This window comes from Pimephales promelas, chromosome 1 (genome assembly GCF_988280905.1).
Source record: "Pimephales promelas chromosome 1, fPimPro1.hap1.1, whole genome shotgun sequence".
NCBI lineage: Eukaryota > Metazoa > Chordata > Actinopteri > Cypriniformes > Leuciscidae > Pimephales > Pimephales promelas.
Genome location: NC_142769.1, coordinates 30,805,559 through 30,819,308, shown reverse-complemented (window position 1 = coordinate 30,819,308; position 13,750 = coordinate 30,805,559). Strand labels below are relative to the sequence as shown.

Genomic DNA, 13,750 nt, shown 5'->3' with positions numbered 1-13,750 from the left:
TTACACTGTTCTAGCAAGTCTGTATGCCTAGGTGGTATGTGATGGTCTGACGCAGATGAGATGCTATATGAATGGAGAAGAGAGGGCAGAGGCTGGCAAAATATAATAAGCCAAACTCACAGGTGGAAAATAAACAACCAATTTTCATTTTGTGATATGAGAGAAAGTAAAAGAGAAACAGAGGGAGACAGAAGTAGTGAGCCAGGCAAAGATAAGGGCACAGAGAGTGAATTGGTGTCTTGATTTAAATAATATGTTGCAGTCATGCACTGCAACTTAAAATGTCTAACGCCCTTCTGAAAAATGAATGTGTGCCCATTAAAAACGCAAATATTTCCCTCACTTGAAAAACAAGCGCACACAAATGCACTAAAACAGTGTATCACTGTCCTGGAATTAAGTAATGCCAGAAATAATGAATCAAATAAGCTGAAATGATCTTATATAAAGTAAAAAGTACTTTAATACATATTAATATTGCAACAACAACAAAAAAAGTACACCAGGCAACACAATTTTCCTACTCCTCTTATGAAAATACCAAATGGTTTTGTTCTGGCCAATTCAATGTTTTTTTTAAACCCAAACCATTATTAAGTTGATTTTTGGATTAATTCAAGAGCATTTATAGTACTTAAGGGTTTAGGTGGTAAAAAAAAAATATTATTCATAAAAACATATAATCTAAAATAAACACTAAACTGAATTTGTTTTACACTCAAAATTGTTTTGACAGCAATTTCTAATCATGTGACCTGCTAAAACATAAGCAAAATGGATGTAATGATTAAGTAATGACTAGGATAAAGATAATTATTCATAATGGAGATCTCTATAGCTATAGGGCCGGATCACAGTCCCACAAGGGTCCTGGTCATCTGCATGCCAAATTACAGAAATCTTTCCTTGACCTCAAACTGCCAGTTTTATTTAGTTATACACTGTATTGGAAGCCAAATGCTCAATGTGACAAAGCTGTTCTACCCATTGGCTTAGAGCAGATCATTATACATGCACAACAACCCCAAAAGTGAAGCCCAGACCAGTTTCCATACCATGCAACAAAAATCAGTTGTTCAAGCCATCACTTTTATTAGGTCAGAGGCAGAGCCATCCAATGTGTTGCATTGTGTGGTTCAGTTAGGGCAGTGCTATTTTAGACTGCTCATATTATATTATATTATATTATATTATATTATATTATATTATATTATATTATATTATATTATATTATATTATATTATATTATATTATATTAATGAACTTGGCACCAAGGGGTCAGTTCACACTATATGTGTCACGGATGGAACAGGAGTCAAACAGGTGGTACTGTATAGGGAGATGCAATGTGATAAATGTCCATTCATCGCCCCGACGAATTTGGATCAAGTTGTACGCACTGCGTAGATCTAGATCTAGTTTGGAAAAGATGCGTCCTCCACACAGCTGCTCCAGAGCTGCTGGAACCAGAGGAAGGGGATAACTAAACTTAGTTGAGTTGAGATGACGATAATCTGAGCCTCCTCGAAAAAGAAGCTGGAAGCCAACTGCTTGATATGCTCACACGAGAAAAAAAATGACAGCAGAATGCTAAATGGTTAGATATTAATTTTGCTCCAGCTAAAGTTATTGTCCTGATTTTGTTTACAGATTGTTTAAGTGAATGCATTCAATTCTTTGATTAATAAAAAAAAACACTTCTTTTCACTTGGCTCTTCTAATTTCCTCTTGCTATCATCTCAGACATTCTCAAGGTGTTTGACCAGAGTTAAAAACAACACACCCCAGCAAAGGAATTTGCAACAACGAAACAAAGTGAACATGACATACAGCTGCACACAACTACACATTAAGCTCACATCAAGTCAAGTTAGATTTGGCTTTTCTCTAACATGTCAAATGTTGGATAAGGAGAAGACAAAATTCAATCATTGTTGAATTCTCTCAGCTACACAGGAAATAAATAGGTTTTAGCTTCAGGGAGGAGAGAAGCCATCTCGCCCTATGAACATTTGCCCCACACGTTTCCTGAACAGAACTAGCTGCTGTTGCACAGTATGTACAATAGCTTTTATGAAATCCCAGTAATGGGATTTCATAGATTAAATATACAATATCTGGCTCTAGATATGACTGGTAAGAGAAAAAATTCAAGCGCTCAGAAAGCACTTAAATTCAATGTAAAGGAGGTCCTGCTGCAATAGACTCTAAAGGCCTGTCCACACCGAGAACGATAACTTTTGGCATCTACAATAAAAGGATGATAATGTTATGTTTATTATTAAAAAAAAAAAAAAAGACATTGCAGTTATGTCATCTGCCAGTTTAAATGCTCAAGCTCGTTAAAATTGGGTTGATTCTGATTGGCTCTCAATGTTTTTGTCGTTCATCAGCTGGAAAAAAATTCTGAAGGTGATACCTACAATATTGTCGTTATTGTATTCGTTATAGATATTGCATAGAGTAGACTCTCACAGAATTGAGTTATTAAATCTTTAGTTATCATTATTGTCATCGTCCTTTGTATTAATCAGCATTAAGGCCGGCTATTATTTAATACAGAAAGTTACATTAGTAACTTGTGGCTGATAATCTTTTTTTTTTATCACAAATTATAAAAATGATCAGAACTAAACACAATGATGTAAAAATGTATATAAATATTCTACAATTAATGTGTTTCTCAGATTCCATTATATTTTTCTGGTCATGCTATTTTGCCAGAAAGTTGGGAAAAGTCTCAACACATTACCAGTACTTTCTCCAATTTAAGTTTATTTCAGTTCAGAATTAATATTATTATGCAGATTCAATGGGTGTTGATGATTTGTCTTTGGCTAAAACATGGCATAATCTAGAATAATGGAAGTGTACAGAAACTTCTCTCTGACTTATGATAGAAAGTGGGACAAAGCAGATCATTCACAGGTGAAGCTGAATGAGGAAAAAGAGCTGGCCACAGAACAGAGCTGGCAGGCAAGTACAAGTGAGACTGAAAATGTTGGCTTAACAACTATGCTTAAACCTGGCTGAGACAGTTTCCTTGTGTGCCATCATTCTATCTGCAACAGAGGTTTGGAAAGGGGCTTGATTTATTGATTCAATCATCCCACAGCTGATAATGTAAAGCATGTCAATTGACAACAATGGAGTGTAACACGTCTCCACAAGTCACAGAGAGCCTATCTCTCTCCTTCTCCATGAAAAGTATACTCAAGAGAAATAAAGACATCAGTAGCACTCTACATTATCTCATTTAAGGATAATTTGATCAATTCAGAGCTGAGGGATGAGGCATTGATCAATGAAAGTGGTACTACCAAGTTGTTATCAGTGACCCTGATCAATTAGTGACATAGTGTTCAATGTGAACTCTATTAAAAGTGCAACAACCCACTGTAAATATTTGGCGCTGTGAATGACTGTTGAGTGAAAGTTAACAGTGAAGCTTGAAGACCCTGCATGAGCTGAAGGGATCCTTCTGGAAACGCCTTCTCGTATTCACGTAAAAGACAAATTATGTGGAAGCTATCATTTAAACTATAAAGTTATTTAACTAGTCTTATTCCAGTTAATTCTAGTTTCCAGTTTTACTCACATGTGTTTACTCACAAAAATATGTATGTGCATGTTGGACTTAAACAACTTTCGAGCGCCACCTATCGGTGTCGAGCGAATTGCATGTGTCAACTAAACATTGGGCTGATGCTACACAGAGTAGGCTAACTAAAGAAACCATGCTATCATACAGAGTAGGCTAACTAAAGAAATTATACTAGACACGAGCGTGACAAACTAAGAAACGAAGGTGAATTACAAACAGCTGCATAGCTATAAACAAAATAAAGCTATAAACACGTTAAGTTGCAAAACTGCTCAAAATGAGAAGGCAATGGATGAGACATATGTATAAGACAATGTTTTAATTCAACATTTTAGCATATATATATATATATATATATATATATATATTTTATATTTATATATAATGTTCATTTTAAAACTGAAACATATTAAACATTCGAATAACATTTGCAATATGCCGTTTGTAAAAAAAGAAATAAAAAGAAAAAGTGCTTCCTTTTCCTTGCTGTGTATTTCTGTCCAAGTTCAGTCAGTGATGACGATAAAGACAGCAAAACTCAAAAGGCACTGAAACAGGTCTCATGCTCGAGTGTTGATGTACAAAAAAAGAGAAAAAGTTCACATGAAATGCACACACTTACAGAGCAAGACAGGACTTCACTGCAAAACCAGTGAGAAAGCACACGGTGATCGTACACCGGAATTATTCTCATGACAGCAACAGACATTGCATAGAGATATGCACCCTTTCACATTTTTTTATCAATCATATTGCATAAATACAAAGCGTTTACTCTAAAAGCGTATTCTGACAGGCGTTTTACAGATCAGTACCCGAATCATGGAAAAATGTTCACAATGCGCTTCAAAAGGTCGCGTTTGGACGACATAGTGCATACAGTCTGCGTTATGAATGACAGTCTACCACAGTAAAAAAAAAAAAAAAAATGAGTTCCAGTCCTATGCTTTGGCATTTTGTCTATTGCCGTCCATTAAACAAACACACCCTCTGCAAAAAAAGTATTAAATCAACAATATCATACAGTGAATGTTGTGCAGCAGCAGGTGTGGTGGAAAAACAGCCTGCTATGGCAGGAACGTTTTTGTTTGTTTGTTTGTTTGTTTGTTTGTTTTTGTCGCTTTAGGTTTGTATGTAACCCAATGGGGCAAGGGGAAGTAGGAAAGCTGGTAACTTAACATAAAATGTAGATTGACAGGGTGAAATCATGCCCATTAGCTGCACTGATATTTTTCGCGTAGCTAACACATTCTAACAAGACTACACCTACAACAAGCTAGTCCAAATATATGAAGAGATGAGCTTATCGTTTTTGTCTGTTTGTTTTGTCTCTTTTCTGTACAAAAGGCACATGTATACCGCAGCTGCCTGGCTCCTATAGAAACACTTTCAGAATGTGTCAGCGTTTATCCAGCAGACGTAAAAATCACGCAAAAGTTACTTCAAAAGTTCAGCCCGCTCCGTTAGGCGCAGTTACCCATGGCTTTGACAAACGAGCCGTCTGGGAGCTGCCTGAAGATGCCCCGTAACGTCTCCAGTTCTCGCGTAAGGTGTTCCACCCTCTTGCGCAGTCTTTCGTTATCCGTCGACAACTCGATCACTTTTTGTTGCGTCTCCACATTGCGCATTTTCGCCTTGTCCCGGCTCTTGCGCACGGCTACGTTGTTGCGCTCCCTCCTCATGCGATACTCGACGCTGCTCTTGTCGATCTGTTTCTTGGATTTCCCTCGATCGCCCATCTTCATGGAGCCCCCCGGCAGGTGGCTGTGTTGGTGGTGCGGGCTGGGTACGGGCGTCGGCGGAGGTGTGGGATGGCCCGGCTGGAGGTGCATTGTGGTTTGCGCGCAGTGCGCGATCTGGTGCTGAAGGTAGGATAGATGCGGCGCGTGGTGCTGAGAGTGGTGGTATGTGGGTGGCATCGAGTGGCTGAGCTCATCTTCCTCCCGGGGCTCTTGTTTGATGGCCACGGGTCTCATTCGAGCATGGCTGTCGTAGATGGGTTCCAGTTTGGAGGAATCCATATAGCTGTTCAGACAGCCATACATCTGCGGGGCCCCCGTGGTGCCATTGGCACCGTGGGGGTAATCGTAGTCTCCGCTCGCCAGTTTGAGCTTTTCTTGCTTGGAGCTGTTGTGGAATAAATCAGCCAGGAACTCGTCGTTGAAGGCAGAGGGGTCAATGTAGGCGCTGATGTCGATGGAGTTCTCGTTCTCGCAGATCTCGCTCAGGTCTCCAGCGGTGTCTTTGTAGATATAAGGGTTTTGCTGACTCTGTACAAGGCTGGTCATCAGTGGCCGTGGGGCGACCTCGTAGAGGTTTGCTTGCTCCATGGGATATCTAAAACCTGCCAGACATGGTGAAGAGCTCCGGGAATCCAGCTTGTTTGCAGTAAAAGCAAATTCTCGGGACAGGCGAGCGCGCAGCCTGTCGTGGCTTGACAGTAAAGTGAATGAAAGCTTAACGGCTGAAACGCCACTCAGGATCTCCTTTAATATGACACTTACACCATCAGCATGTGAGCTTCACATCTGTCAAATACTTTCTCAGTGCACTTATATACGCTTTGGAGTTTGGAGGGCGGGCGTGCTCTGGGTCCTAATGCTTCACTGCATAATCTCTACGCGAAAGCTCAACTCACGCACCGATCGACCTGGTCCTTCAGAAATGCAAATATTATTTAATTATAGGTAAAATGATATGCAATCGTTTCAGAAAATTAAAAATAATTAATCAAATTAAACAATGCATCTTTATATTGTTGTTTCCTTTACATTGTAGATTTAAATTAATTTAGATTTTAATGCTCAATGGGTCTAGTATTGTAGCAGCCTTTGGAGGCGTGTTGTGAATGGAAATGCATGCTTAAAGGGGGGGAAAATATTTTTATAAAGAGAAGTGGAGGTGAGTGCAGACCAAACTAGCATGAAGCAAATTACTACAGTGGCAAAGCGGTTACGAACAGGACTGTCGCTCAGTACGCATATGTTACATGAATGTGACACAAATTACTAAAGTAAAACAATTAAAAGCGAGAGAAAAAAATTATAAATGGGTAAACGAAAAGGAACGCACCACGTAGGACTATATGCCATATGATTTTTTTTTAATAAATTAAATGTTAAATGAATCGCCTCCACATTAAATCTCACCAACCCAAAAAAAAAATAAAAAAAAAAATAAAGCCAGCCATCCCATTGAATAATTGATTTTATCTTTGTGTTCATTTGTTGTGTTTCTTCTTATATTTTCCGCAGCACGCGTCTCACCTAGGCTATGAGCGAGAGAAGCTGGAGAGCACACATCAACTGACAATTGCATGCGCTGAAAGTGAGCAGTCTGGGAGCTCCCTCTGTTGTTACAGCGCGAGCCTGGCACAGTTTTAAAAGAATTAGTCGAGAGGCCAGCAGCTGATGTGTTATAGCCTAATTACGCTGTTCTGTTGATTTATTGCTGCTTTCATGTCAGATTATAAATTACCTAAATTTCCAATACTTTATGTAGCTATTGGAGCCATAATGTTACATGTCCTTCATTTAAAAATAAAATAAGTCCTCTCGTTAGATTCAAAAGGACATTTTTTTTTTCTAAACACGGCATCAAAATAAAATATTGGGGGGTAAATTAAAGATGGAACTGAAATAGTCTATTTTGGAGGACAAGATGATCTAGGGCAATTTCGAATTTGAGCCTTTAAGTAATGCGAGACATCCAAACACAAGACTTATCCATTAACATAACAAGATTTTATCTGACTTAACAAGTCAACTTTCATTTGTTGGTGGAGTGCCAATCAGAACAAATTCCAGAAGTCGAAAATGCAAGAATTTACCAGACTAAGTTATATGTCCAAAGCTACCAGCGCAAAATTATAAACTTGAGTATTGCCAATAATAACTTTATTTAGCTTGGCTCTCGCTTCTAAGAATCTTTGAAAATACTTCCTTTAAATAATCCTAATTTTCACCAGCTTTATGAAACGAGCTTTATGTTTAGTATTCTTGGCAGATCTAATGTTTTACCGCATGAAAACGCCCCAAACCGAGAAATGCAGCCTGATTGGTTTAGGGACATGTCAATCAAAGAGTACTTTCGTCGTCTCCTAACCCTCTGATTTGATTGGTTGCGAGAGCAGATTTCCCTACATGGTCACAAGATTTCGCAATACTCCCAAGCGCCGCTTTACCAAACAATAACACCTCAACCTGTGCTTATTTTTCAGTGAACAAAGAGGACAATATTCTTTATTAACTCAAGTGGGTGACTTGTAAACCTGGAACGTTTTCAAGGTAAGTTTTTGCGGGATATTGTAAGATAGCGATACAGACAGTCGAATGTATTTTTTTATCAATTAACCGATGGCTCGCTAACAGGATCGGTGCCGCTCACTCGATTGCAAAATAGCTTTAACTTCCGGATCTAGAGGCAAGCTAGAGATTCATAACCGACGATTAAACATGATCGCGATCGAAGGCGAATCGTTATTATTCGTTTGCGTAACTTTTAATGTAGAAACCAAGCCTGTATGAGCTCTCAAGTTCATTGTTCGAGGCCTGACGTCATGGTTAGGAATGTGCCAACTATTAGCCAACCTGCTAACCTGCAGTTGATCCCACTGGCTACGGACGCACGAAACGTTAGGTTAGCCCTAAAGTGACATTTGTAACAACATTGTACATGGTTCAACGCTATTAGAATACAATACTGATTTACTGGATCTGCTGCCATTTTTTATGTAAGTTAGGCATACTGTTGTTGAAAGCTAGTCAGCGGTATTCCCCTTCACTCCCACAGTTCCGTGTATGATGTAACCAGCCTTTCATGACTCAAAACACTCTCTGGCTTTAAAATGTTAACTAATAAACTTTCATTTTCTTTACCGTTTCGTCACTACTCTGATGTTTGTTTAAAATGTTAACTTTAGCTCGACATAGTTCTGTATGACTACGGAGTTTCCCTTCTCCCGTGTAGAAAAGGAGCGGGTGGGAGCGCGAGCGATGATGCAACCGCGGGCAACACTTGAGCTCGAGCTCATGAGAGAAAGAAAATTTGCCACATATGCACATTGACATGGCACAGTCGGATTGCAACAACATAATGCTAACGGATAAGCACAAGCGGTTGACCCGACTTTCAGGTGTTGCAGCATTTTGCTGAAATACTGCGTTTTGCGTTAAGCATCTGTTCAGGTGGGGATTGTGTGCCAACAAAATATGTATAAGTGTGATGGAGAATGATGCTGATGTGTGCAGAGTACCTTGTATAACTTCTTTTTCTCCATTCTGTCTGGTTTTTTAGGCACACGGCTGCATTTTGTGGCATCCAGGTTCACACAATACCAGCAAACACCAACCCCAGCTCTGCGAAGCCCGACAGCATAGGTCGGAGAGGCTAAGAGAAAGACAGTGGAAGTGGATCCAAATGAACAAGCAGTTGCAACAGAAGATATCCAGCACAGATCAGAACGGTGTCAGTGTTATACAGAATCAGCCTCATAATAGTGCATTTAACCCCGCAGGAGCTGCAGGACTACAGCAGGTACACACATCAACAAGCTAATCTATTCACCCATGCATTTATGAATATAAATGACTCTTCAAAACCAAGATTAAAGCTTTGCAGTGCTTAAACCATGGTATGATTAACACATTATAACTGCATGATTTTCATACTCCAAAATATTACAAATGTTTTAGTTTTTTTAAATTAGGCCCTACATTTGTAAAAGATTACAAAAAAAAGTCCAAGTTTTAGGTCTTCGCAGACATCAAAAAGTAGACTGGACACATAACTGTTTTATGTGTGACATCATGCGTAATGTTTAAATTAAATGCAAAGAGCGAAGTACTCGCGCGCACAGGAAGCAGCCTCTCGGAAACCATATGATTCCGAAATCAGTTCTCTTCTGTAGCATACGTGGCCAAAATACACACAAAATCATGTCAAATTGCCCATCTTGGTGGATATTCATGTGAACTTTGTCTAAAGTGGACTAAATGGTTGCGAAAAAGCTCTTAAGCTCTTCGTGCAGCTCTTAAGGCCCGCTATACTCACGATATACTTTCGTTCTTGGTTTAGGGGTAAAAAAGAAGTTCGAATTACGTGACCAGTGATATACTGTTAGCAAACATACAGCAACCACCCACACTGACGGTAAGATGAATATGTAAATATCTTTTAAAGAAAGCATAAGAAAAGCATCTGATCAAACTCAAAGCAATGTGGATATTTGCACTAGCTCAGCAATTCGGCAATCCAAGAAAGTCACGTTTATTTATATAGCACTTAATACAATAGATTGCTTAAAAGCCCATCTTAAACATATTAAACCCATATTAAACATGAAAAGCGCTACATTTTATCTTTATTCACATTTTCTACTATAAAGCGACTCTCCACTGTGTTAGCGTTTTTACCCGCGAATGTCTGACCTTGATGGACTCAACAGAAGAAATTAAACCAGAGAAGAATTTCCATGGGAAAGAAGGCGGACCCTTAGTGCATACCTACCTATTACGTAATTGGTGCCATGCACCAATGGGAGTTCGAAGGTGTTTACCAGCCGGAGCAAACTTTTCCAGAAAGTTTGCTTTTGAAAGCCGTTTAAAACTCCTGATTTGGCCTGATTTTGCTGGTCATACTGCCCAGCACTAGTCAAAACCACAAATTAGCCATACACTGGATATGCTGTTTCTTATTACTATGTGTGACATTATTATAATTCTGACAGGTTCCTCAATTAGTTCCAGTGAGTCCCGGAGGTGGGGGAAAGGCTACACCACCCAGCAAGATGAAAAAGAATAGTATGGATAAAGATAGCGACGAGTACCGCCAACGGAGAGAACGCAACAACCTGGCTGTAAAGAAGAGCCGCATGCGCAGCAAGCAAAAGGCACAAGACACCCAACAGCGCGTCAATGAGCTGAAGGAGGAGAACGAGAGACTGGAGGCCAAAATCAAATTGCTTAGCAAAGAACTGAGTGTGCTCAAAGACCTGTTTCTAGAGCATGCTCACAATCTCGCAGACAACCCTGCTTCTGGTGGAGGCCCTGGAGACATCTGCAACAATAACAACAACAACAACAACAACAGCAGCAGTAATGGCAGCCAGTGAGGGCCTTATATTGGTTTGCAGTGTGCTATGCTGTGCGCTGTGTGGAGGCTTTCTAGGCAAATCATTTTACTTAATCGTATTATGCTTTCTTCCCCTTCTGGTCCTGGAGTGTGTACTGTCCGCAGTGCTTAACTTGTTAACTTCTGTTTGTACACTCAAATTCAGTTTCTTTTTCACTCGTATTGTATCTTTTGCAGAATGTTATGACATTATGGCCATAGCAACTGCAGAAAGTCCAAACCACACTCTGATTTGATGTGCTGGAGATAATTTTTTATAACTACCTTTCAATTGCAGAGCACCATGTTTCAGTGTCTTGAAACTTTGCAATATCTTAGAGGACTGTGAAAGCTCCTCGGTAGACAATTTTGAAATCCGGTCAAAGCTGGTCACAAAGAGTTGACTGTAAATAATAGTAAATGTGTTCAATCACTCCATTCTAATGTCTGACAATACGATAGGATTCAATTGGAATTAGGGCTAGCAAAAATTTGATGAAGTAAGGACATCTCCAAATGCAAAGAGTAGCTGTTTTGTATTCCTGCTTTTTTACCTGTCAGCTTGGATTGATTCAAACTCTTTACTTGTTGACCATGTCTTACACTGTTGTATCTATGGTAACAGACTGTAGACAGACAAAACATATTGCATCAGACTCCAGACAGTATCTGCATTACCAGTAGTCCTTAAATCCCTACAGTTAAGCCTCCAATTCTGACAAGGGTGGAGAAGGAAAGATAGAGTAGAATATTAGCTCTAGCCTGTGTGTTAGGATGTTGGTAGCTAAATTAACACAAACTTATTTCATAACAGCAACTTTTGTGTCTGTGTAAATACTGTGGATGATGCAGCAGATAAGATAGGATTTGGAATGACTGGTGCTGAAAATTTCAAGTCATCAATCACCTGACATGCCCCATATTTATTTATATTGAAAAGTAACTTATCCGAAGAAGCTTTTTATCTGACTACATCAAATATTTGCTATTTTGTTTCCCTGACCAGTCTCAGAGAAATATGTTTGACTGTACATATGCAGCAGGTGTTACTAAAAGTTAATGGAATAGCCACGTGACAGTTGCCCTCATTGATTCTCATAGAGCTGTGTGTTCTTGGAGTCGCTGTAGATATACTTTTGTACCTCAGGCTATATGTCATAGCCTCACCAGACAGCCTTTACGATGTTTAAGAGAAGAGTAAAAAGGGGAGGATAAGAAAAGACAAGGCAATCTCGTTAAGATGTCTGAAGCATCTTTAATTAACGTATATTTTCATTTTCTATACCTGAAGTTTTAAACATTTAAACAAAAACAAAAAAAAGAAAGCATGAAAGGCTATGCATGATTAGAACCATTTAAACAACTAATTACAAATGATGCTCTATAGAGGAATACCGAATCGGCGACTGCATACTTTTGTATTGTTGTATCAGGTTGGGCTAAAATAAAGCTATTGTGTAAAACTTCTTAAAAATGAGACTAAAGTCAATATTTCATGAATATTTGATTGGCATATTTTGCTTAAGTATGAGGGTTGCTGGGCAACTTGCTTTTTTACATAATGTGTACTGGGTTTTTGTGCATTGTAAATTAAAATTGAATACAAAATACATTCCTTGTGTTTGTGCTAACTGTGAGGAGGGGCACAAAACCTGGACATTCATTTACCAAGTCAGCTGAGGTGCCTGCAGTGGACAGTGTCCTACTGCAGTCAATGGAACTGGACATAAATCGTGGTATGCTTTTCAACATCTCTCAATCTCAACTCAATTCAAACTTAAGAGCTGCTGCTATTTAAGCAAAATGCATTCCATTCCGTCCTTATCACACAAAAAAAAAAATCACAAAAATCTAGGATTTAATGTTACATTTACAACATTTAATCGATGTTGTAAATGCCAGATTTGGGAGCAGTTTACATAACTCTGTTTTCAACTGAAAACTTTTTGGCCTTTCATTTACACGAAAATGCTGTTGCCAAAAAACATTGGACCCCGTTGACTTTAGATTTGCTGAGGGAAAAAAAATCCTTTCTGTTCCACTGGAGGAAAATTAAAATACAGGTTTGGAATGACTAGAGGGTTTCATTAAGTAAATTGTGAAAGAGTTTTAATTTTTCAATGAACTAACCCTTTATGTGTTTTAGCACCCAGGGGAACCGAACCTCAGTCATTGCAAAAAAAAAACAAAAACAACTGACTATTGATGTTCCGAATGACATAGAAAAGGTGTGTCATTCTGTACTTGGACTCTGTACTTTTATAGGTGCATGCATGTGAATGCATACCGTTCAGTGAGATAAGATGTATGACATGTATTGGAACACAGGCACAGTGTCCCAATAGAGAGGAAGGACTCAGAACTCCAAGTCCTGCATACAACCCACGCCTCTGTTCTCCTTCCCCTTTTTTATTTTTCCTATAAACTTCTCTCTCTCTCTCTCTCTCTCTCTCTCTCTCTCTCTCTCTCTCTCTCTAGAGTATATTTCTCTTTCGTCTATATGTGATGAATATAGTGATATGAATTTTAGGCACTAAGTTATCTCTACAGCCCTGTCATTCCAGCGGAAGTACATATTTTCCATTGCACTGCATTTCTAGGCCTTAAAGCTCACCGTAACAGCCAACAGGTTACTTTAGTGCAACAAGCTGATGCATTTGCTATCCAGGTTTAAGCGTTCAAGGTCACAGACACTAATGTCACTCCAGCTGGCAAATGGCTAGAGACAAGAGATAGTAAAATGCTGATTCAAAAGTGTGGTACATTTTCATTGCTGAGGTTACTGTAATAATCTACAGCCCATATGTTAGTTAATCTATAACTGGCTGACAGTATCATCCGACAGATCTCTCTGCTCTCAGGCTCTCAGGGGTACTGAAACCTCAAGCTCCTTATGCTTGTGTCTACATTTTTGAACTCCATGTTATGCTCACACCCTTATATTTTTAAAATCTACTTTTTGTAAACACCATTAGGTTAATATAAAGTCTACTGTTATACAGGGGGCGATAGACATAAATGAATGTGCCACATAAA

General features: G+C 39.0%; 2 protein-coding genes and 1 long non-coding RNA gene across 3 annotated transcripts in view; 1 reads left to right on the top strand and 2 right to left on the bottom strand.

Annotated features, from left to right (window-relative positions):
* LOC148998451 (uncharacterized) overlaps positions 1-8,947 on the bottom strand; it is a 77,221-nt gene extending 68,274 nt beyond the window's left edge. The window contains exon 1 of the long non-coding RNA XR_016159774.1: positions 8,859-8,947. This is a non-coding gene — a long non-coding RNA (uncharacterized LOC148998451). The remainder of the gene's footprint in view (positions 1-8,858) is intronic.
* Positions 4,688-6,145, bottom strand: cebpa (CCAAT enhancer binding protein alpha). The gene has a single exon (XM_039657378.2). It carries the CDS (start codon positions 5,932-5,934, stop codon positions 5,068-5,070), a length of 867 nt encoding a protein of 288 aa, XP_039513312.2. The 5' UTR covers positions 5,935-6,145; the 3' UTR covers positions 4,688-5,067.
* A 58-nt stretch (positions 8,948-9,005) lies between the features above and the next one.
* cebpg (CCAAT enhancer binding protein gamma) lies at positions 9,006-12,326 on the top strand. The gene is made up of 2 exons (XM_039657388.2): positions 9,006-9,139; positions 10,332-12,326. Exons 1-2 carry the CDS (start codon positions 9,023-9,025, stop codon positions 10,713-10,715), a joined length of 501 nt encoding a protein of 166 aa, XP_039513322.2. The 5' UTR covers positions 9,006-9,022; the 3' UTR covers positions 10,716-12,326.
* Positions 12,327-13,750: the final 1,424 nt, after the last annotated feature.